Source organism: Rutidosis leptorrhynchoides, chromosome 6 (genome assembly GCF_046630445.1).
Source record: "Rutidosis leptorrhynchoides isolate AG116_Rl617_1_P2 chromosome 6, CSIRO_AGI_Rlap_v1, whole genome shotgun sequence".
Taxonomy (NCBI): Eukaryota; Viridiplantae; Streptophyta; class Magnoliopsida; order Asterales; family Asteraceae; genus Rutidosis; species Rutidosis leptorrhynchoides.
In genome coordinates, this window is record NC_092338.1 from 304,110,482 (window position 1) to 304,135,153 (window position 24,672).

General features: G+C 32.3%; 1 protein-coding gene across 1 annotated transcript; it reads right to left on the minus strand.

Annotated features, from left to right (window-relative positions):
* Positions 1 to 3,385: 3,385 nt before the first annotated feature.
* LOC139851369 (DNA repair protein RAD50) lies at positions 3,386 to 15,744 on the minus strand. The gene is made up of 27 exons (XM_071840395.1): positions 15,408 to 15,744; positions 14,967 to 15,053; positions 14,625 to 14,792; positions 13,587 to 13,762; positions 12,937 to 13,051; positions 12,566 to 12,794; positions 12,264 to 12,442; positions 12,002 to 12,172; positions 10,016 to 10,120; positions 9,830 to 9,937; positions 9,063 to 9,274; positions 8,881 to 8,973; positions 8,158 to 8,285; positions 7,691 to 7,805; positions 7,356 to 7,485; positions 7,055 to 7,264; positions 6,648 to 6,856; positions 6,328 to 6,529; positions 5,724 to 5,893; positions 5,326 to 5,650; positions 5,027 to 5,152; positions 4,889 to 4,941; positions 4,451 to 4,601; positions 4,309 to 4,371; positions 4,092 to 4,225; positions 3,881 to 4,009; positions 3,386 to 3,799 (listed from the first exon to the last, which is right to left on the minus strand). Exons 1-27 carry the CDS (start codon positions 15,528 to 15,530, stop codon positions 3,760 to 3,762), a joined length of 3,951 nt encoding a protein of 1,316 aa, XP_071696496.1. The 5' UTR covers positions 15,531 to 15,744; the 3' UTR covers positions 3,386 to 3,759.
* Positions 15,745 to 24,672: the final 8,928 nt, after the last annotated feature.

Sequence of the window (24,672 nt, forward strand, 5' to 3'; positions counted from 1 at the left end):
TATGACATAGGCGTTAACCCAAATACATGCTTGCGAATATAAGGCGGGACCCGGCGAGCTGATGAAACTTTGGGACTTTAGTAACTCGACTAATGAAGGTGTGTTTGGTGTTTGAATATGCAACCAATTAAAAACGCGCCTCCAAATATCTTTTGCAAAGGAACAATTTAACAAAACATGCTCTAAATCTTCGATGCCATCATTACAAATGGGACACCTTACCAAGTCAAGATCAATCCCCCTTTTATCGAGTTCGGTTCGAACCAGTAGCCTATTTTTTAACGCCCTCCATATAAAAACACCAATCTTCCGTGTATAGTTTTTAATAATTTTCACCCAAAATGCGTTTTCTTCCAAACGAAATCTCCACCACCATTTAGCTAATAAAGATAATTTGTTTGCTTTCAAACCGCCCGTATCGTAACGGTTGCGTGAAAACTCTGTACTTAATGTTCTCGTGTACTTTGTAACCTTTGTGTTTATTTCGACTCACACTATTCTCAAGTATGAGTCCTCTTTGTACCTTTAATTCATATATATAATATATTATGCTTGGCCTTTCAAAAAAAAAAAAAAAAAAAAAAAAAAAAAACTCGAGGGACTCGTATTGCAATTTTGTCTATAAACGAAGGACCAACGGAGCAAAAAAGTCGAAGAAAGAGTAAAAAGACTACCCTCACATGCATGACACATGTCAACGGTTAACGGCTAATTTAGACGGCAAACTGACGGAGGGACTCGGATTGCAAAATTTTGCAATTTTAAGGACTCGAAAATCCAAAAAAAAACTTGAGGGACTCGGATTGCAATTTCGTGTATAATTGAAGGACCAACGGAGCAAAAAAGTCTTTTTTTTTGGGCTCCAGGGCAAGAAATGGGATGGGAGTGGTATTTTGGCTATAATCCCTTACTAGTGATTGGTAACATCTAAATTTTACCAACGAAGCAGTGCTTCAGTGGTACCAGTCACCTATGAACCCTGGGCCCACGAGAATATGCCCTTTGCCAAAAATGGGGTGCAGGTTCGAATCCCTCCGGGGGCGATATTCAGCCTGCAAGTTCTCATTGGATATTGGGAGAGGTGCTTTACACGGTATACTTAGTCCTTACTGGGTGGGCGGTGTAGGTGCCAAAGGCACACGGAGTCAGGGTTTCTCCGCCATAGTAAACCTTTTGCCAACATCTAAATTTTAGCTCCTAATCATATTAGGGTCATGATTATAAATAAAAAAAAAACATTAAATAAACTAAAAATACTTGATGGAGTTCTTATAGTGGATATTTTAAAAGAATTCAAAATCCTTTATAGGAATAACAAGTAAAAGTAAATATAAAATAATTATTAGAAAAGAAAAAAAACGATGAAAGATCCTAAATTTAATTGTCATTATGTTTATTTACTTCTTGTTGTTCAGATTCTTTATCACTTTGTACCATAACTTGATAAATTGAGAGAGACGATTGATTTGAGAAGAGATGTGATGAAATTTAATTTTAATTTATTAAGAAAAAATATAAATTACAGTTCACGAATGTTCACAAATTATTAGAAGATAAAAGGAAATTGGAGGCACTTATTATTGATATAGTCATATGGAAGGTTGGAGAATTCGGATCTCGGGGAGATCTCGTTTGAACTATTTTAGGGAGTTCTCGGCATCTCGGAATAATCTCGGGGAGATATCGAATGTTGACTTACGTTGACTTTATAGTTTTTTTAATAAAAATATACATAATAACATAAATATATTTATATTTATATACTTTTTTACGAGATTTTACAAAAATATGAAATGAGCGAGAAAATCTTAGAAATTACGAATTTTATAAGAAAATCTTACAAATTAGCAAGAAAATCCGAGAAAACGTGGCTTTGACTAAGTTTGACCCCGTTGACCGAGAAATCTCGGAAGATGAACATCTCATCTCGGTTGCCTTCTAAAAACGAGATCTCGGGGAGATCTCGAGAGATTTACAACACTGCCTATATTAATAACCCTCATTTTAAGGGGTAATACTCCGGTACCCATTAATCACTAATGATTCCTTTTCTTATAACATACCAAGCACAATTAATCATTATAATTCCTTACCCTTCATTCCCCCTTACCAAGCATACCCTAATTCTCAATATAAACTATATTTATAATTTATAATCTTTTAATTTTAATTATATAGGGTTGAGATTGCTTCCAAAAACTTCGATTATGAGTTGTCATCTGGGATCACTCGACTTTTCTTATCGTGGCATTTCTAAGGTGTTCAATATGAATTCTTATAAAAAAAAAATGGAAATTGTTGATTGATAAGCTTGGGAAGCGTTTATCTAGGTGGAAGTTGAATTTGTCGTCCATTAGGTCCTTTAACCCTTATCAAGTATGTGCTCAAAAGTTTAGGTTCTTATTACATGTCTCTTTTTAAATCTCCGAAGGTGGTACAAAGGCTATTGAGGGTTGTAGGGCGCGATTTTTTTTGTGAGGGGACGATGTTCATACGAAAATGGTGAGGGTCAAATGTGATCATATGTTAACTATGTTTCATAAATGTGGGATCAATATTGGATGTTTAAAGGCTTTCAATTGTGCAATTTTAAAAAATGGAGATGGAGATTTTCACTCATTGAGCAATCTACTAATGAAAACCGTAGAATTGAACTCATAAGCGGAGCCGTTACCTAAATCTGTTGGACTCCACCTTGAACAACCCTCTAACTGTCGCAAGAGAACCATGAATGTGCAGAGGATCCGAAGAGAAATTAAAAGTAGAAAAGGATACATCATACGAGTAGTTGTTGATAGAAAACGTTCAACGAATAGGTTTAGGATTGAATTGGAGTTTGGTTTGTGGGTGGTTGTTGTTGTTGTTGGTTGGGGGGGGGGGGGGGTTTATGAAATATATATTTTTTTTTTTATAAGTTGTTTGATTTGGTATAATACGTGACACAACTAGCTAATAATAATTCATTCAGAAATAAAGAGAGAGAAAACAAAGTAAAAAAACATTTACCGAAACAGCACTTGTTCATATACTGAAAATGTATGGGTAATGGGTGTATGCCCACTTCCAACAATGATTTCTTACCCCCACCCATGTTTTAGCCATCAATTTTATTTTATGTATGGGAAAATAATCCCGGTATTTTATGTCTTTCGGCTTAAGTTTCAACAATTACATGTACAAGCTGATTGATTTTGTAATCTCTTCCTTCATCAATTTGATGAAGTGTATTTAATAGATTGTTCCATCTTTGCTTGAAAAAAAAAAAAAAGCAAATCAAATCAGAAAAAAAACTTCACATATTTTGCCACTTCGGTTACAAAGTGCATCATATTTAAAGTAGTAGTTTTGTCATGAAAAAACAAAAAAAAAAAAAAAAAATCCCTGAACCTAGAAAAGCCAAGCAAGATGCACATTCCTATTCAGATTGGCGTCAAATCATTTCCATAACCTAGCCCACGGTTCAAAATTAAGAGAATACAGAAAAAAGAAAAACACGGCAGAGTGGCTCACTGTCTGTTTTCAAGCATACCAAGCCAGCAGCCCCAAAATACAAATTCAGTTCAAGATATGCATATATACAAAAAATCACAGACGAGAAAACTAGACAAAAGTGGCTCGCTTTTTTTTTTTTTTTTTTCAAGCATACCAAAGCCAAGCTAGCGGTGCGCAGACCCAAAATAAAAATCGAGCTCAAGATATGCATAAATACAAATAGTGGTTAAGAGCCAAAAACGGTTTAGAATTGCACCATCTCGTTGTTCAATCAAAGATCTCCTGAGCTTCAATGATGCTATGCTGGCTGAATAGACAGACAGATTTCAATGAAAATTCTCATAAAATATTTTAAACAATAATAATTTGATTAACAGTTTAGGCTTACTGGTCATCTTTTGCAACCCGATAATATTTTTCTGCATGCTGACGTCGACCAATGAGTTGAGCGAATCTTTCATCATGTGTGATTACAATCAACTGAAAATTCTCCTGTCCTTTCCTATCCTCCATTATTCTGAAAACACAAAACAGTCAACAGATAAGTCAATGCACGAAAAACAGATTACGCACTGATGTACAACACAAGAAAAGCGTACCTCAAAAGAGATGCAGCGAGACTGTCTGCGTTTGGTAAATCAAGGTTCGTTGTTGGCTCATCAAGTGCAAGTATTCCACAGTTGAGGCAAAACGTTTCTGCTAATGCCAGGCGTATGATAAGTGAAGCAAGCACCTGTAAACACGTTATAATAATTACAGTTAATTGAAAATTGTTGCAACAATTATGATAGATCTAAAGTTTAATATATCACTAACCTTTTGACCTGCACTGCATCTTCCCCGCATTTCCAGCTCAGCATCACCAGTTTGCATGACCACCTAATGTTACAACAGTCAACTATAAACAACATTATCCGGTTTAAAAAGAAAAAGTTACTCGTTTGAGGATTTTATTTACCCTGTAGCTGTAAGAACGTGTACCAACACCTTCAGCATCTGAATAAATTCTAATGTAATCTATATCCTGCCCTCTGTATGTCTGCTGCCATAATTCTCTTATAATTTTGTTTATTTCTTCCATTTTCATTGTGTGGAAGCGCATGAGTGCCCTAATAAGGATGAACAGTAAATATAAGCTTTAACATTAATCATCATACAAAGCTACATGCTACATAAAGCACATATGTTAAATTGAACATGGACTTGAAGTAGCAAATTGTGCAAAAGATTCAACGTATTAAATTTCACATGGCCTGAGCAAATAACAGATGGCCCAGTTGGGGTAGCATTTTCCACCCGTTCACTTATGAACGTGTCAGTTCGGGTCAAGTAAAGCATAACTAAAAGAGGAACAGTTCAAATGGGTCAAACAGGCAATGAGGAACTGAAAACTCACTTGTCAAGGGCATTCAAATATTTATTTAGATCCTTGTTAGCCATCTCACTCGTCTGTAAAAAGAAGCATCGTGTTAATGGCATTATGGAAATTGAGAAAAGATGTCCATGTATACAAGAAAATCACAATTACAATCACCTTCAGCTTCAGTAGCTGATCAAAATAACGCTTGTCAATGTCCTTATATTCAGGATTTTTTAGATCCACTTTATTCTTTGATATAGCCTTCTGATATACAGCCACAGTACCATGGAATTTGTTTAGCTGCAACAATATACATAACTTATATGATCCCAAATCCATACATCAAGAGTATAACATGATTCTTAACATATAATAGGACTCAGGCGATAATGATAGTCATCAATGATGTATAATATGGTCCAAAAGTGACAATTTCAACAAATATGAATGGGTTTTCAGAGTTATGCTCATACCTCAGAAAGAAGTCTCTCTCGTTCTTTATTAAGTTTTGCGAAATCAGCTTCGGATGCAGTAAGGCCACCCATGGCCAATATTCTCTCTTCTAGGGTTTCAATTTCGAGAGTACACCCATCTACTTTTGCCTTTACGTCCCTATACCTCAAGTTATCCTCAATATCACGTCTTAATTTATCTTGATTCTGTATAACAGCTTCTGTTTTTTTCACTTCAGCCTCGAGTTCCTGCTTTTTGTTAATGTAGCTTTGAATCTTAGACTCCTCTAGAGACTGTTTTTCTTCCATGTCCCTTAATTTCTGGGAGATATTCTCCTTTTCATACCTGGCAAAACAGCAACAGTCATTAGACATATAAAATAAAATGACATATTTAACCCTCAAAAACCAGAACTTGCCATTCAATCTTAGAGTTTAATTTATCAAGCTCGTCAACGCCCTGACGATACTTTCTTCTCAGTTCAGCTCGTTCCTCATATTCTTCTTTGTGTTTATTTTTCATATCTTCATGTGCACTTCTGTACTTCTCCACTTCTTTAGATAAAGGGCCAACATTTTCTTCTAAATGCTGACAATGTTAAAAACAAGACAAGATGATAATAACATAACATACTTATACAAATATAATAAGTATACAGGAGTTCATGATAAACATTAGAAACTTAATGACAAGTTATGTGTATAGAAGAACCCCACAAATTAGCAGTTTACCTCATCCGTTGACACGTTTTCTTATTATGCTTAATATTGTTTTCAAGTGTAACAATTTGTAATCTGAATTTATTCTTTTGCTTTAGCAGCACCTATATTAGGTTCTTCTAGACAATGTTTATGGACCCAAATCAGACAGGCGGTCCAACCGGCTAACCGGGTCGAAGGCGGGTTTATTTAGTGGGTCAATAACCTGGACCGGCTAGTCTTGACCCATAGTACAAAATGATATGCTTATACCTGACATGTTTTAAACCCAGCCCACCCATCTTGCCACCACTAAGACATTACCTTGATCTCCATGTCAAGTTGATTCGACTCCTCAGCCAGTTGATCTAGCTCATCTATCACCTGATTATATTTCTGCAACGCATTCTCCACTTTCATCTTTAGTTCTCGCTCATTACGCCATCTTGAATTAGCCCTGTTTAGATCAAGCTCTAATTCCCTTCTTTCTTCTCTTAATCTTTCCAACTCACTTTCCAAGTTATCCCTATATACGACCAAAAGAAACCCATAGAAACAACAGCAGAAGAAATTTCACTAGAAAATAAAGATTTTACACACATGCTCAACACATATTTATGATAGATAGATAGATAGATACATACTTTGCCTTTTGAGCTGTGTTAAGCTCGGTTTGCACTTCTTCCATGGATTTGACACCCGCCCCACGAAAATCAAGCTGATACTCCAAATTGTCAACTATTTCCTGGAACTTTTGTATTTCACCAAGAAGTCTGTCACACGTCTCTACAGGTTGGGTCAAGGATTCAACTTGCTCCTTGTCAGAGCTTACTTGAGCTAAAACACCCAATACCTACACAATTAATAAAAATCACACACATATTCATGTGACAAAAACATGTATGATATAAAATGTATCTGATGTACTTAGTTCACATAGAATGAAGATATTTCAACATGTATCATACATTTTTATATATATTAAAGAACAATTAGCAATTTAAGATTATTTATAGATTATAGATAAAGGATGAAGTAAGGAAAGACTTGCATCATCAAGGGCTTGAGTTTTTTGTTCCAACTCGTCTTTCAGTTCAATCAAGTTCTTCTCTGCAAGGGGGATTGATTCTTTGCAAATTTTATTGTATTCTTCATACATTAAACGAAGCTTTTCCAACTGTTGGAAGTTGGATTCTGCTTCCGTAGATTCCGCAGCCAATGATTTCATACGCTCAGCAGAACTTGCAGACTTGACTCTTTGCTGGTGAAAACAAAATCCAAAATCTTTATCATAACAAATAGAAGAATTTTGTATTTTAGAATTTTACATGTAACAAGAAATGAAATTAAACCTTTTTAACAAATTCATCTTCTTCTTCAGCAGAGAAAGGACGCTCACAGCAAGGGCAAATATGATGTGCGCGGGCGACTCGTTCGAAAGGATCAAACATCTGACGCATACCATCGGCAATGTTGTACTTGCTGTCTCCAATATCAATTAAATCAGATTAGTAACATATTTCAGTACAAACTAACATTATAGTAATTTTGAAAGGCAATTCCGTTTAACTCCATATCTAAAGCGCCAAATGTTTACAGTTTACACTTAACTAAGATAAAACAAATCAAACAGTTTAAAAGTCACACAAAGTAACTATTATAAAATCCAATGCTGAAAGAAGAGAACCTTTTGTGGACATCCCTTTTTTCTTTTGCCACTTCCAACACTTTGATGTAAAATTCAATGTTGGCAGACTGCTGATCCATGTTTCGAAGCTTTGACTCAATAACTATCTTCCTAGCTGCAATTTAATAAAAAAAAAAAAACTAACTAACAAACCGATGTAAGAATAAAGGTAGTACAAAGATTAATATTTAATACACAAAATAATTACCCAATTATCATGAACATTTATATTAGTTCACCAATATATACATTTTTCCCAACCCCAGAACTTCAACCCAATCCTTGTTGGAAGGAACGGCCATTCGGTAAGTTAACATGCATATTAGTTATTAGTTATTTAGTTATATAAACTGATTATTCCAATATATTTAAGCACAAGTCCAACAAATAGAGTTTAGAAACAAAATAAGAATATTGCCCCATGAAACATTTTCCCCTAGGAATAACTTTTTTATAGGAAAGCTTACAGTCTTTATCCTTGTTAAGTTTGGCCAAGTAATTATTAGCTTCTTGTATTTTGAGTTGCACAGCATTGACATCTTTGTCGGCTTCACGGGATTTTGAGTTCAAATCATCATACTCAACAGTGATGGCCCTGCAGGACAAGGTTATCATCAGAATACAGATTATAGATTTACTAGATCGTAAGAACTTTGGGTCATTATTTAATACTAAGATGTTAGGTATCAGACCATATTAAGTAAATCCTACACTATAGTATATAGTTGTGAATACAAGGTTACTCTGTCCTTGTTTATAAAATATTTATACGCCTGTAACTCAAGATATAAATAGCGGGACAATCATAGGGAAGGGGGGAAATCCGGGTTAGAGCATAAAAGACCATAAAACATAAAGCCACACAAAAAAATAGGTATAAGGGCAACAAGATGCTTAAAATATTGAATTTCAAAATCAATACGAATACAATCCTGCAAATACCAAGAAAATAATTTTGGACATAAATACATGACTCTTCAATATCATAGAGATATCAATACAATTGTGACTAAGGAAAGTAAAAGGGGCATGCCACTAGGCAGGAGCTTCAAGTCCAAGTTATTGCACGACATACAGTACATAGAACCCGTATATATACAAAATGCATGCATTTTAATATAGTTGGTCTTATAATTTTTTAGATGATAGTGATTTAATTACTATAAAATGGAGAATGTATAAGAAACAACCTTAGTGCTTGAGCAACTTCTTTCTTCAGATCTTTGTCTAAAGGCAGCCTTCCTTTCAGGACTCCTCTGATTTTACTCTTGTGTTCATCAATTCTACATAGTAATAAATACCGAAATTATGATGGCACAATTAGCAAAAAGATGACATTTCTATTAACTGGGAACAAAAAAAATAAACTTGCATTTTTTTGTGTTTTTGCTTGTGATTTTCCAACTCGTCTTTCTTGATAGAAAGCTTGATTCTAGCCTCAGAATCTTCAGCCATCATGTCTTTCTCACGACCCAGAGCTTTGATTTTATTTTTAAGAGCTGATAAATCTGTTTGCATTTGCTGTTCTTTAGTATCAAAATCTCCTTCCATTATCAGCTTACTCAATTTTTCAACCTCGATACCCTACTAGTTCAAATAAAGAAGATCAGATACCCATAAAGCCACAAGCCATAACATAGGTGGTATTAAATAACAGTGGAAACAATCGATAGGTCAATCTGGTTGGGGTTGGATTACTGGTCAAATCTGGATTAAGGTTGAAAATTGTTAGTATTAGTGGGGGTCATCATGGAGTAGGTTAGGTTTGTTTGACCCACATTTGTTTTGTCCAGTTGACCTGTTTACTTATGTATACAATAACACTACTACTACAATAATAATATAAAAAACTGTAAAATTATTTAGGACGTTGTACAGATCATGATAATATTTGGACGCTTACAGTGCCTATGACCCATTTCCCTTCAGCTAACCTTTTGGTTTAACCTATTCACATGTTTGAAATATAATACTATCCAAATAATCGGCCCATTTATAATAAATGAGTATAGATTTCCACCTCTAATTGAGATTCTGAGGGTTTAGTTTTTTACACATCTGTTCAAGTTCTTTGTAAAAAAGAAAACAACACACCACCACATTTTAAGGTAACAATAATGTCAAAATAAGAACCATTACCAGGGTCCTTTCTTTCTGATCAATCTGGCGCACATTGTCATCAGAAATTTCAAGCTCATATTTATCACGCTCGTTTTCTTTTGCTTTCCTCTTTGCTATTATGCCACGCTGCATGAAGTTACAACTTAGTGTAATTCCATATTAGTGAAATTAACAGCAATTGAAAAAAATCATCTAGTGACAAACCTTTGTATCTGACTTAGCACGCTTTTGAGCCTCAACGTTTTTACATTGGTCATTTGAAGCATTATAGAGCTCCCATGCCTCCTTAAGCTCTTTATCCATAAATCTCTGAGAATGTATACGTTATACAAAGATAAATATATAATGACAGATGGTACTTTGCCTAACAATTGACAAATGGGAGCTCCCTTACATATCATTGTACTATTTCTCTACTTACAAATATACCTGGCAAACGGGTCAGGTTGGGTCGGTTTGGGTAACGGGTCAAAATGGTTTTGGGTTGAAATGGGTCATGGGTGAAACAGGTGAAAATTATAAACGGGTCCAAACGGGTCAGGTTAGGTAACAAGTCGAAACGGGTAATGGGTCAAATAGGTCCAAACAGATCATATACTTTTACATCTGACTTTTTACATTTATTATATCGTTTTAGTTATTAATCATTATATATATATATATATATATATATATATATATATATATATATATATATATATATATATATATGTATATGTCATAATCAAGAGAGAAGCACTTTTTTGGGGGGGAGTAAATTTTTTTCGTTTTTTTCGATTTTTTTTTTTTCAGGCATCAAGTTTAGGTGAAAATATGAACATTTAAAAAAGACACTTTGTGATGAATGTTATTATTTTGGCGGTAAAACGCTCGAAGAAAAAAAATGGAAACATTCAATGCATTGAATGTTTTGATTCTGAGTTTATTTTCATCGTTTTGTTTTCATCTTGTGTGAAGTGTTTTTTCGAAATTTAGTCCGATTTAGAGTTTAGGGTTTTGATATATATATATATATATATATATATATATATATATATATATATATATATATATATATATATATATATATATATATATGTCATAATCAAGAGAGAAGCACTTTTTTGGGGGGAGTAAATTTTTTTCGTTTTTTTCGAATTTTTTTTTTCAGGCATCAAGTTTAGGTGAAAATATGAACATTTAAAAAAGACACTTTGTGATGAATGTTATTATTTTGGCGGTAAAACGCTCGAAGAAAAAAAATGGAAACATTCAATGCATTGAATGTTTTGATTCTGAGTTTATTTTCATCGTTTTGTTTTCATCTTGTGTGAAGTGTTTTTTCGAAATTTAGTCCGATTTAGAGTTTAGGGTTTAGTGTTTTGGGTTTAGTCCCTAAACCCAAAACCCAAAACCCTAAGCCCTAAACCCTAAACTCTAAACCGTTCGTGTTAAAATATTCAATCTAAACCCTAATTTCTAAACCCAAAACCCTATTTTCTAAACCCTAATAGCTAAACCCTAATTTTTAACCCCCTATTATCTAAACCCTAATTTCTAACCCCTTAAAAAAAAAACTCAGAATCAAAACATTCAATGCATTGAATGTATTCATTTTTTTCTTCGAGCGTTTTACCGCCAAAATAATAACATTCATCACAAAGTGTCTTTTTTAAATGTTCATATTTTCATGTGATCTTGATGCTTGAAAAAAAAAATATTCGAAAAAAACGAAAAAAAATTACTTCCCCCAAAAAAAGTGCTTCCCTCTTGATTAAATCTATATATATATATATATATATATATATATATATATATATATATATATATATATATATATATATATTTAAGAAAATAATAATTGATATAACCATTAATGCTATCATAAATAATTGACCGATGAATCTTGTTATGCTCGCCCCACTTGACCCATTCACATGACCCATTAGACATGTCTATTTATTGAACTTTAGGATTTGATACCCACTTGACCCGTTCTTTTATATTTTTGTATAAGATCAAATAAGTTGAAGAAAAACTCATTGGACCTTCTTTTAAGTTTTGGTTCACATTACCAGGCCTAATTTTTTTCAAGACCCAATTGACCAGAAAGCTTGACCATTTGACCCAAATTTGAGAGTATGGGTCTCAATTGCCAGGTATACTTGCAAGTTAAAAGTATGTTTATTAAAGAAAATAAGATGAAACTACCTTCTTCTCATCTAGGTCACGATCGATATCTTCCAATCTTGACTTTATTCGACTAGTATGATTTGAAGCAACTTCGTTGGTAAAAGGAGTTTTTGGAAGAGACCCCAAATTGTGTCTCTGATAAAGCTCTTGGATTTTCGAGTCCCTCTCCTTCTTCAATTTCAAATGATTCTAAAACCAAAAGTCAAATATCGATTAGTTACAATGGCTTACATGAGTTTAAGTATGATTAAAAGCATAAGGATATAGCATAAGAACATACTTCAGCTTCACTCTGAAGCCTGCTGACTTTTTCAATGTATTCTCTGATCTGTTTCTGAGATAGAGAACTTTTAGTCTTTATGTCGTCAATTTCCCTCATTGACTTATTGAGTTTACCTTGCAAAACTGCTATCCTTTCACTGAACTTTGCATTCCATTCCCTCAATTCTTCATCCGTATCTATCCCATATCACAAATTGATAAGAAAAACTACACATAAAATATAACTACAACAAGAGACATTTGGGGATTACTAATAACATTATGAATGGGATGTTCCAATAAGGTATATTAGTTACAAACCATCATTCTCTTCTTCTAGATCTCTATAACGCTTCTCTTGTTCCTGAAACAAAGTGCTTCTTTCAGCTGTCTTGGTGGCAATCTGGTCTTGAAGCTTACGCAGTTCCTTTAGTGTAGCTTCAGTTTGGGAAATTTTGGTATCCACATCTTGAATATTGTGTTCTAGGTCCTGCATTCTACTGCCTAGTCTTTCTGATTCTTCTTGATCTTGGGTTATACTTTGTCGAAGCTGTTTTAATAAAAAGAAACTCACAGGAAATTAATTTACAACCCACTAAATTCAGACGCAACATATATTAAATCTTATACCAAATAAAGTAAGCTTGAAAAACTACTTAATTATCTTGGAAATTGCAAGAGAAAGTATGAACCTTGTATGCAGCATCTTTTAAAAGTTGAAGCTTCTCTAAATCCTTTTGAGAAAGTTTAATCTCCAAGGCCTGATCTTTGTGAAGCTTTTTGATGACCTCCAAGGCCTTCGTATATCTTTAGGCACAATTTCACGACAAAAAAAGGTTAAAATGAATGCTCAAAGCGTTAAGCTTAGCATTATAGAGGCATAGCAAATATGAAACATCAAATAAAGCCAACTGAGAGAATATAAATATGTCAACTAATCAAGTTTATATCCAAGAGTCTAGGCGTATAAAGACAAGTTAATACGATATCGAGATAACTCAAGCAAGTCGTATATAGAGCTTAGGCGTATAAAGACAAGTTAATACGATATCGAGATAACTCAAGCAAGTCGTATATAGAGCTTAAAAACGAACATGGATTTATAAGCCACTATAACAGTGTGAAATCTGTGTCATCGGACTTCGCGACAAACGATATAAAACAACTTTCGCTTAATGATTCTTCTGAAATCTATATAAATAATGGATGTACTCAGCACGCCTTTTGCATAATTTTGTTCAAACCCAATTAAACAATTAGGTCATCCAAAAAACACCTTTTTTGATTATTAAAAAAAAAAACAAATAAACCATATTTATAAATATGAGTTTCAAGAGAGTACCTTGTAGCCGAAAAAATATCATCGAATTTCCTTTTTAAGGTCCCAGGGTCTTGAAGAGGCCAATTGGCCTCATCTTGGTGTACAAATATAACATTTTCAAGAATAGCTTTAGACACACCCATAAGAGCAGGGATTTCACGGTCTATGTCCGCACAACGATAGCTTAGGCAAACTTTCTGCATATACAATATAAATTAAAGTTACGTTGAGCATAAGATTATTATCATGCACAAAGCCTCGCCTATTTTGTCAAAGTGAAATACTTTACTAGTCTGCTTTGCTGAAAAAACTAATAAGACTCGCACACTAGGATATGAAAAGAATTTTTACTTGAGGTTGGATATATTTAGATCATAATGATGTATGTAAATGATTACATTTCGCATGCAGCCAACAATGTTATCTCAAACAATATTACACATCTTATCTTATGAATGATAAATCTATATATCGTGTTCTACTGAACTGCTCATAAAAATATCTGCAAAGCCTCCTTAAGCCCTTTCCCCATATAGGAAATGAAAATTAAGCTTCCTCAAACTATTTAATATATCCTATAAATCAAAAAATGATAGTCTGCAGAATGCAAGAGACTCATACTTGAAATGAGAAACAAGCATCCAAAAGAGCACCTTTAACATACTTAGGTCAATATAGACTTTTTGACAAAAAAAGAAAAGTGTTGTGATGTACAAAATTTAAAACTATTATAGTCATTCTATCGTGCAGGAAGTTATATGCCCCAAGTTCCGAATATATCTGAATATGCTTTATGCGTTCTATTGATGAAAAACATGGGACTTGGCATCAAGTATTTCATAGTCATTTTGGAAATTCTTGAACTACCCAACTAGGCACCAAAAAACCAAGCATCAAATGTCCATAATACTGAAAGCAATACTATTAATAAGTAGATTATGGAAGTTAACCAATACATAAGAAAATCACACCTAGATAAAATCCAGAATAAGAAAGCCACAAAAGAGCTAAAAAGATCCAAAGCTACAATTACAGGTGTTAATAGACCATTTATAGTACCTCTCCCGTTTGTGGATTTATAGTCTGCAGAACATTCTCAAGATTCTTGTACTCCGTCTTCGTAGCCTTCTGAGTCAACTGAAACGATCTTATACACACCACATCTTTACCTGCAGCTGTCTTAAATCGAAGCTTTATCTGGGCCTTTGTTTCTGTTTCCCCTGCAACCTACACCCCCAAAGTTTTATGTCATAACCATACAAAACCTACATGACTACACACACAAATGTTATAATCGCATTTGATTACATATTAAGACTCGCAATCACCTAAAAAAGTATCACAAACAACTCAACCATCTAACGATATAACATATGTGAGTCCAGTTTAATCAATAGATACCTTAGGATCATGAATAAAACTATGACCAGACCTAACATTTGGTGGCAATTCACCCGTACACGACAGCTTCAAGCACTCGATAATAGTCTGCAAATCAAACCAAAATCTGATTTAGTTAAACCACCAACAAACACACAGTCCTGGAAAATTAAATTAAATTTAAATTAGAACATTATGATTCACACTCAAAATACAAACACATCAACATGTGTAAGTATACATGCACATATATATGTATTATGTATATGTACGAATATGTACAGCATAATCTCAATTGAGTACACAAACAAACAAACACCTCTGTGTAATCAAAGTTCAGAACTATAACTCAACAGTAAAACCTAAAAGAAATACAGATTTCTTATACACACATATATAGATACACATAAATACATATACATATATATATAGTGTGTATTATTATAGAAGGAAATGCATTACAGTTTTGCCGGCACCGTTAGCACCAACGATGAGCGTTAACGGTTTGAAAAACGTGATGACGTTGCGATTCTCCGGATCGAAGCTCCGGATACCTTTGATTAACATTTTGTCAATCGTACTCATTTTGAAAATTAATTTTCGTTAAACTTATTAGTTCTTACTGAACATGAAATTAAACAGAAGATACTATAGTTGTTTATGATGATACAACATCTCACAGTACATCTGCGTTTGTTGATTCATCTAGGGACTTCGATTACGCCGGTGAAGAACGACGGTGGGGTAGGGTTTAGAGTTCCGATTAGGAAATGAGGGTTTTTAATTTAATTTAATTTAATTTAATACTCCGCTGTTTGGAAGAAGCGGGTGTTCTATGGTCGTTGGTCCTATTCCACACAGGTCTATAAATTTTCTTTTTCAGCAGAAAAAAAAATAGAAATTACAAAAAAAGTTACAGGATAATGACATTTTATTTTATTTTATTTTATTTTATATTATATTATAATTATAATTATAATTATAATATAATATAATATAATCTACATTTCTCATATGATTTCATTAATCAACTTAAGTTTATAAACTAAATTTTGTAATATTTTTTCAACAATAATTTTGTAATGTTTTAAAAAAATACCGTATAACTTTTTCGTTAAGCATCAATCACCCTAACGGCTCAGCCACACTCCATTATACTTGCAATATATGAATTAGTTTTGGATTTGCAGAGAAAACTGTTAGCCAATATATTTAGCCAGAGTTCAATATGTATTATGAACTTACAGTCTGCTAGGGTTTCTATGTAATGTTAGCGTTTATGTACTATATAAATATTGAATGATAATAAAGTGATTGTTAACCAATGAATTTCCCGTAACAATCACTTTATTATCATTCAATATTTATATAGAAACCCTAGCAGACTATAAGCCCATAATACATATTGAACTCGGGCTAAATATATTGGCTAACAAGAATCTCCCTTCTAACCACGCTATTACTAATAGCATCACTTGTATCAATCAACTGATAATGAGATATGATAAAATATTACAAATCTTTTGCCATAGTTTTTATATGACCATTCGTCGTGGTGAATTAAAATATTGTTGTGTTGTGGAGTTGTAAGAAAATTACGATGATGTGACGGTGTTGTGGGAATAGGGGTTCTTTATAATGAATGTTGTGTTGTGGGTGATTTAGTAAAATATAATTGGTAGTTGAGTAAAAAGGGAGATTTTAAATGTTTAAATTAATAGTTATGGACCAATCACAATTTAATTAAATCGATTGTTGAGCCCGTGATTTGTCTTACCACGCCCCAAAAATTTTACAAAACAACGATCCAAGAAAACTTATGATCTGTCATATTCTTAATACGAAACCAATCATCTCCGTAAGACACGAAGAGAATTTCTCTAATTACAAAAAGGTATGTCATATTCTTAGAAATGGTAGAAAATTTCTTTAACTACAAAAGGTACGGAGTATGTCATATTTTTTACTAAATGGTATGACATTACAAACTAATTCATATATTGCAACTACTTGGACATATCTCAAATGGCCACCGAGTTACCAATGAAGCAGGAGACTCATTCAATTTTTGGTAATGCTTAAGATTGAATTAATTGGGTTCTTGACTAGAGGGGGCACCAATCTGCGCAATTTATTCGATTACGGGTCTCGTCGCTTGGAGGCTCGTCACCTAGTAGTTTTACTCGCTAGTGGGGATCCAATGTGGTAGTTTTCAGGGAAGTTTTTGTTAAGCAATGAATTCCCCGTAACAATCACTTTATTATCATTCAATATTTATAGAGTACAGAAACCCTAACATTACATAGAAACCCTAGCAGACTGTAAGCTCATAATACATATTGGACTCGGGCTAAATATATTGGCTAACACTACCCCGCAGTCCGAGCGGCGAAATCGCGAAAGCTCGGACTGAAAGGAAACACAAATATCAAATAAATAGTAATAAAAAACATAATATATATTTTTTTCTTGATTTATTGCGCCGAATAGACCGATATTCGCTGATTTGTTTGCGTATATATTTAGCCCGAGTTCAATATGTATTATGGGCTTACAGTCTGCTAGGGTTTCTATGTAATTTTAGAATTTCTGTACTCTATAAATATTGAATGATAATAAAGTGATTGTTAAGCAATGAATTTCCCGTAACAATCACTTTATTATCATTCAATGTTTATAGAGTCATTGCTTAACAATCACTTTATTATCATTCAATATTTATAGAGTACAGAAACCCTAACATTACATAGAAACCCTAGCAGACTGTAAGCCCATAAATATTGAATGTTAGCCAATATATTTAGCCCGAGTCCAATATGTATTATGGGCTTACAGTCTGCTAGGGTTTCTATGTAATGTTAGGGTTTCTGTACTCTATAAATATTGAATGATAATAAAGTGATTGTTAAGCAATGAATTCCCCGTAACAATCACTTTATTATCATTCAATATTTATAGAGTACAGAAACCCTAACATTACATAGAAACCCTAGCAGAGCCCATAATACATATTGGACTCAGGCTAAATATATTGGTTAACAATTCTATCAAAGATGTATATCTAATGATTAAAATGGAAATTATAAATATATATACACGAGATTTGAATATATTTAAAGATACATGGATTATATTAGTATCAAACATACATTTGGTAAAAAAGAAAAAAGAAAAAAGAAAAATCCTCTTTTATCAAGCATCGTTCAAACTACAAATCTTTTTTTATTATTATTTTATTTTTCATATGAATATATTATAATTTAATCATTAATCACTGACTACCTTAGTGCAAACAATATCTAGAAAAGGTATATATTTTACTCATTTATTTTTCAAATTGCATATATAATACTACACCATTCTCTCCAGCATTTAATATTTTTCAAAGACGCTTTAACCCTTACTACTATGGGTGTTCATCGGTTCGGTTTTTGGTTTTTCGGTTTATTCGGTTTGGTTTTTCGGTTTTGAAACTTATAAAATCAAAACCAAAAACCAAACCGAAACCAAATTTAAATATCAAAACCATAACCAAAACCGAACCTAAAACCGAAATTGATTTCGATTTGGTTTCGGTTAAAATCTAAAATAACTAAAAATAAAAATCATAACCAGCATAAAGTTACATATAAATTAGGAATAACGATTGTGGGATTAATTTAAGTATATAGGGTATATAACATGTTTATTGTTTAATAAAAATATAATAATACATCAAATATAATATAAATATATAAATATTATAATTACAAAATATGTTTTAAAATTTTATTAATTTGAATTCGGTTTTTAATTTGGTTTTCGGTTAACCAAATTTAAAATTTTCAAAACCAAAAACCAAACCTAAAACCGAATTACAAATTCGGTTTCGATCGATCCAAAAATCGTTTAAAATTTTCGGTTTGGTTTATTTTGGTTTGGATTCGATTCGATATTCGGTTTACTCAGTTTGAAACTAAATAGTGCACACCCCTACTTACTACCATAATAGATTCGAACAATATTACCTGAATGTTACCATATAGAAAGACTAATGTACGGAGTTGCACTGTAACACTTACTCAACTACCAATTATATTTTACCACATTACCACAACACTCTACAACAAAATGTTTACTATAAAGAACCCCCATTCCTACAACACTGTCACATTGGCGTAATTCCCTTTACAACTCCACAACACAACAACATTTTAATTACCACAACAAATGGTATTATCAAAAATATGACTGAAGATTTGTAAATATCAATGTATTCCATTATCAATTGATATAAGTGATGCCAATATTAAGGACGTGGTTAAAAAGGAGATGTTATTTAAAAATGTATATTTAATGATTAATATTAAAATAATAAATATAAATACACGAGATTAGGATATATTTTAAAGAATCTTTTTTTAAAAGCAGATATATTATAAAGATACGTGGATTATATTAGTATCAAACATGCATTTTATCTACATCTCATCTCACCTCATACACCACTTATAAGATATTGGGTTTTGTTGTTGTTGTGTTGTTGTAAACATGCATTTTATCTAAAACTCATCTTTTATCAAGCTTTCTTCAAACTGCAAGTCTTTTTTTGTCTTGCTCTTCATACGAATATGTAACAACCCTGCTATTTTCGTTACTTTTTTTAAATGTCCGTTAAGATATTTAACGGTGCTTACTTGAATTTTGTGTATTTAATTTAATTAAATGCATACTTAATCCTTTGAGGACTACTATAATTAATATGGGAATATATTAATCGAAAAATTTATTTTGAATTTTGAAATACGAAGAAAACGATACGGTTTTGAATAACTGCAAAGGATGTCTTTTGGGACTGCGAAACACTCGGTTTTTAAATAAATAATTATTTTTAATAATTATTAACTTTGAGAAAAATATATTTAATTTATTATATATTTAATGAATTAAACTTGGTAGAATGCGTTTTAACGACCGGTTAACGTTTAGGGAACTCGGTACGGTTAAAGGCACTCAAAAGGGCCACACGATTACTTGAAACTAGTAAAACGAGCCCGAAGACCCACCCCATGGGGCCATCGGCCGAACCCCCTTCCCTTACCCTCTTTTGGACTTGTTTTGGGCTCATGTGGGTAGTTGCTTACTAGAATTAGGCCCTAGAGTAATTATACTTAAACCTAAACACTACATGATTATCCCTAAACCTACTGGAAGTTGACATCTCTCCCTTCTACCTCCCCGTTTGCTCGTCGACAAACACACACCCATATACATCATCAATTTTGCTTATTTGCTTTTACAATCAACACGAAAGTGATAGCCTTGATCATTCTTTACGCATTGGTGTTAATTAATTGTGCTTTAGAGGTATAAATCACTAACCCTAATTTTATAAATATGATTTTTATAAGACTACATAGTGTTTGTTGGTCTATTGATCAATCCTATGTGTGTATGCATGATACTAGCCGTTATTTTGCTCGGTTTGTATGTTTTGATTGATTCACGAATTTAAAAGGCATGCTACTGATATTATAAACATATTTTCTGTAAATAACATATATCTAGGTTGAAAGCTATCGAAAAATTAATAACTTTGTTCGCAAGAATCGCTTGATTTCGTTATGTTATGCACTAGTTATGACTATTTGAGATTTCGACATGTTTATGTGTACTAAACAGAAATCTGCGAATGTTGTGTTATGAATTGGAGTATGAACTGAGTATCATTAGAAAGATAATTGAAAAACACTCAATTTGGACTAGGATATCATGTTGTTTATACTTGTAAAACTCGTTTTATGCTCAATTGATTGTTTATGGTAAAACTTGTTAATCAACACTTTTGAACTGAGGTATACGACTATTTAACTTAATTTCTGGAAAATAAGCTTTTGAGATTTGGAAAGTTCATAATTAGTACTTCACTTTTCATATAGATCATGTATGCTATTTATTTCTAGATGTTCGAATAATCGCGTCCGAAAATGGATACATGAACGGGGTTTAAACTGTCTCGTATGCACAAAAATTGGTCTAGCATGAATTAGAAATTTATTGGGAACTTGATCTTCTGATATGTTGGTATTTGTATGTTAAAAACATATTTTATCTGAATGTCAACATCTGAAAGGCTTATATGCTATGTGCTATATGTTTTCCAAAATGGTATGTCTGAATTCTTTCCAAATCAGAAAGTTCGACATCATTGACACATAATGATGTAGTTGACTTAGGTTGGTCTTTTTAGAAAGCTAATAACATGTAATTATGATCTGGAGTTTATCTTATTATCATGTTTTGTGAGTTATGATTTATGCTTGTTGTTTGCATGACTTACATGGAATCGAAACGTTATGATAACTAGTAAACGTGTACTTGACAAACATTGACATGAAACTTATGAATTGATCTTGGATTGGATTCATGACATCATTTGTGACGACCCAGAAATTTTCGACCAAATTTAAACTTAATCTTTATATGTTTCCAACACGATAAGCAAAATCTGTAATGTTGAGTCTCAAAAATGTTTGAACTGTGTTCATGTATTCATTTGACTTTCGACCATTCTCGACGATTCACGAACAACTATTTGTAAATAGATATGTGTGTATATATAAATAATAATTGGAAGTATAATTTGAAATATTTAATATTATTGTTATAAATATGATATTATAATAATTATTATTTAAAACATATCTATATATACAAAAATATATTAAAAATAAATATTAAATGATTGTAATACTCGTTTGATGTTTCAATTGATATTAAGAAAGTTAAATTCAAACTTATGTAATTTTAAAATAAACGGAGTACGAAATATCACTCGTGATAAAACTGTTGATATAAGAAAACAATTCAATGAGAGCTAGACTATATATATTGCACGTTTGATTCTAAATTCAATTATGTAACATATATCACTGTTTCTTTTCTTTTTTTTTTTAATATAATAAGCATATTATATCCATATGCATACAAAATATAGAATGTGAATTAAAGGTATAAAACATAAAAACCCCACCAACTTGCAAGGGTAGCTATTCGTTTCTCTGGTTTTTAACCACTAAATACCCATAATCTCTTAATTATATACACTACTTGACTAATCAACCACCTTTATCTCTATAAATGTGTGTGTATATATATATTCACCCGTACTTATAACCACCATTCCAAACCACATGAAATTTCTCTTATGTTTCTTTCTTTCTTGTCAAATATCACTCTCAATCCCCACTACCTAAAACACACAGATTATATATTATGCATGAGATTGATAAACAACACACCACTTGTTCATATACATATACATAACTTATGGATATTATTTATAAAGCAAACATTATGGATATTATTTATAAAGCAAACAACACCCGTGATTAAAATTATTAGCGAAATTGTACTGGGTTTGTCTACCAGCTAACCTATCTATTCTCTCCACATATACATTATATACATCTATAGATGCATGTACCCACATTTACCTTTACATACCCACTTATTCATTTCTGCAACTCTCTCATTGCTCGGCTGTAATGTAGTGACCCGAACTTTTCCATGTTTATATATATTAATTGAGATTGATATTTACATGATTAAATGTTTCCAACATGTTAAGCAATCAAACTTGTTAAGACTTGATTAATTGAAATATGTTTCATATAGACAATTGACCACCCAAGTTGATCGGTGATTCACGAACGTTAAAACTTGTAAAAACTATATGATGACATATAAATGGATATATATATAGTTAACATGATACTATGATAAGAAAACATATCATAAAGTATATTAACAATGAACTACATATGTAAAAACAAGACTACTAACTTAATGATTTTTAAACGAGACATATATGTAACGATTATCGTTGTAAAGACATTTAATGTATATATATCATATTAAGAGATATTCATACATGATAATATCATGATAATATAATAATTTAAAATCTCATTTGATATTATAAACATTGGGTTAACAACATTTAACAAGATCGTTAACCTAAAGGTTTCAAAACAACACTTACATGTAACGACTAACGATGACTTAACGACTCAGTTAAAATGTATATACATGTAGTGTTTTAATATGTATTTATACACTTTTGAAAGACTTCAATACACTTATCAAAATACTTCTACTTAACAAAAATTCTTACAATTACATCCTCGTTCAGTTTCATCAACAATTCTACTCGTATGCACCCGTATTCGTACTCGTACAATACACAGCTTTTAGATGTATGTACTATTGGTATATACACTCCAATGATCAGCTCTTAGCAGCCCATGTGAGTCAACTAACACATGTGGGAACCATCATTTGGCAACTAGCATGAAATATCTCATAAAATTACAAAAATATGAGTAATCATTCATGACTTATTTACATGAAAACAAAATTACATATCCTTTATATCTAATCCATACACCAACGACCAAAAACACCTACAAACACTTTCATTCTTCAATTTTCTTCATCTAATTGAACTCTCTCAAGTTCTATCTTCAAGTTCTAAGTGTTCTTCATAAATTCCAAAAGTTCTAGTTTCATAAAATCAAGAATACTTTCAAGTTTGCTAGCTCACTTCCAATCTTGTAAGGTGATCATCCAACCTCAAGAAATCTTTGTTTCTTACAGTAGGTTATCATTCTAATACAAGAACTTCGAGCCATCCAAGGATCCATTGAAGCTAGATCCATTTTTCTCTTTTCCAGTAGGTTTATCCAAGGAAATTAAGGTAGTAATGATGTTCATAACATCATTCGATTCATACATATAAAGCTATCTTATTCGAAGGTTTAAACTTGTAATCACTAGAACATAGTTTAGTTAATTCTAAACTTGTTCGCAAACAAAAGTTAATCCTTCTAACTTGACTTTTAAAATCAACTAAACACATGTTCTATATCTATATGATATGCTAACTTAATGATTTAAAACCTGGAAACACGAAAAACACCGTAAAACCGGATTTACGCCGTCGTAGTAACACCGCGGGCTGTTCTGGGTTAGTTAATTAAAAACTATGATAAACTTTGATTTAAAAGTTGTTATTCTGAGAAAATGATTTTTATTATGAACATGAAACTATATCCAAAAATTATGGTTAAACTCAAAGTGGAAGTATGTTTTCTAAAATGGTCATCTAGACGTCGTTCTTTCGACTGAAATGACTACCTTTACAAAAACGACTTGTAACTTATTTTTCCGACTATAAACCTATACTTTTTCTGTTTAGATTCATAAAATAGAGTTCAATATGAAACCATAGCAATTTGATTCACTCAAAACGGATTTAAAATGAAGAAGTTATGGGTAAAACAAGATTGGATAATTTTTCTCATTTTAGCTACGTGAAAATTGGTAACAAATCTATTCCAACCAAAACTTAATCAACTTGTATTGTATATTATGTAATCTTGAGATACCATAGACACGTATACAATGTTTCGACCTATCATGTCGACACATCTATATATATTTCGGAACAACCATAGACACTCTATATGTGAATGTTGGAGTTAGCTATACAGGGTTGAGGTTGATTCCAAAATATATATAGTTTGAGTTGTGATCAATACTGAGATACGTATACACTGGGTCGTGGATTGATTCAAGATAATATTTATCGATTTATTTCTGTACATCTAACTATGGACAACTAGTTGTAGGTTACTAACGAGGACAGCTGACTTAATAAACTTAAAACATCAAAATATATTAAAAG

Excerpts from the sequence above, each read along its gene's own strand:
- LOC139851369 (XM_071840395.1), bottom strand. The coding sequence starts at position 15,530 with ATGAGTACGATTGACAAAATGTTAATCAAAGGTATCCGGAGCTTCGAT. Across the intron at positions 12,173-12,263 it reads GGCTTCAGAGTGAAGCTGAA|AATCATTTGAAATTGAAGAA; the intron begins GTATGTTCTTAT and ends TTTTGGTTTTAG. Across the intron at positions 8,286-8,880 it reads GAAGTTGCTCAAGCACTAAG|GGCCATCACTGTTGAGTATG; the intron begins GTTGTTTCTTAT and ends CTTGTCCTGCAG.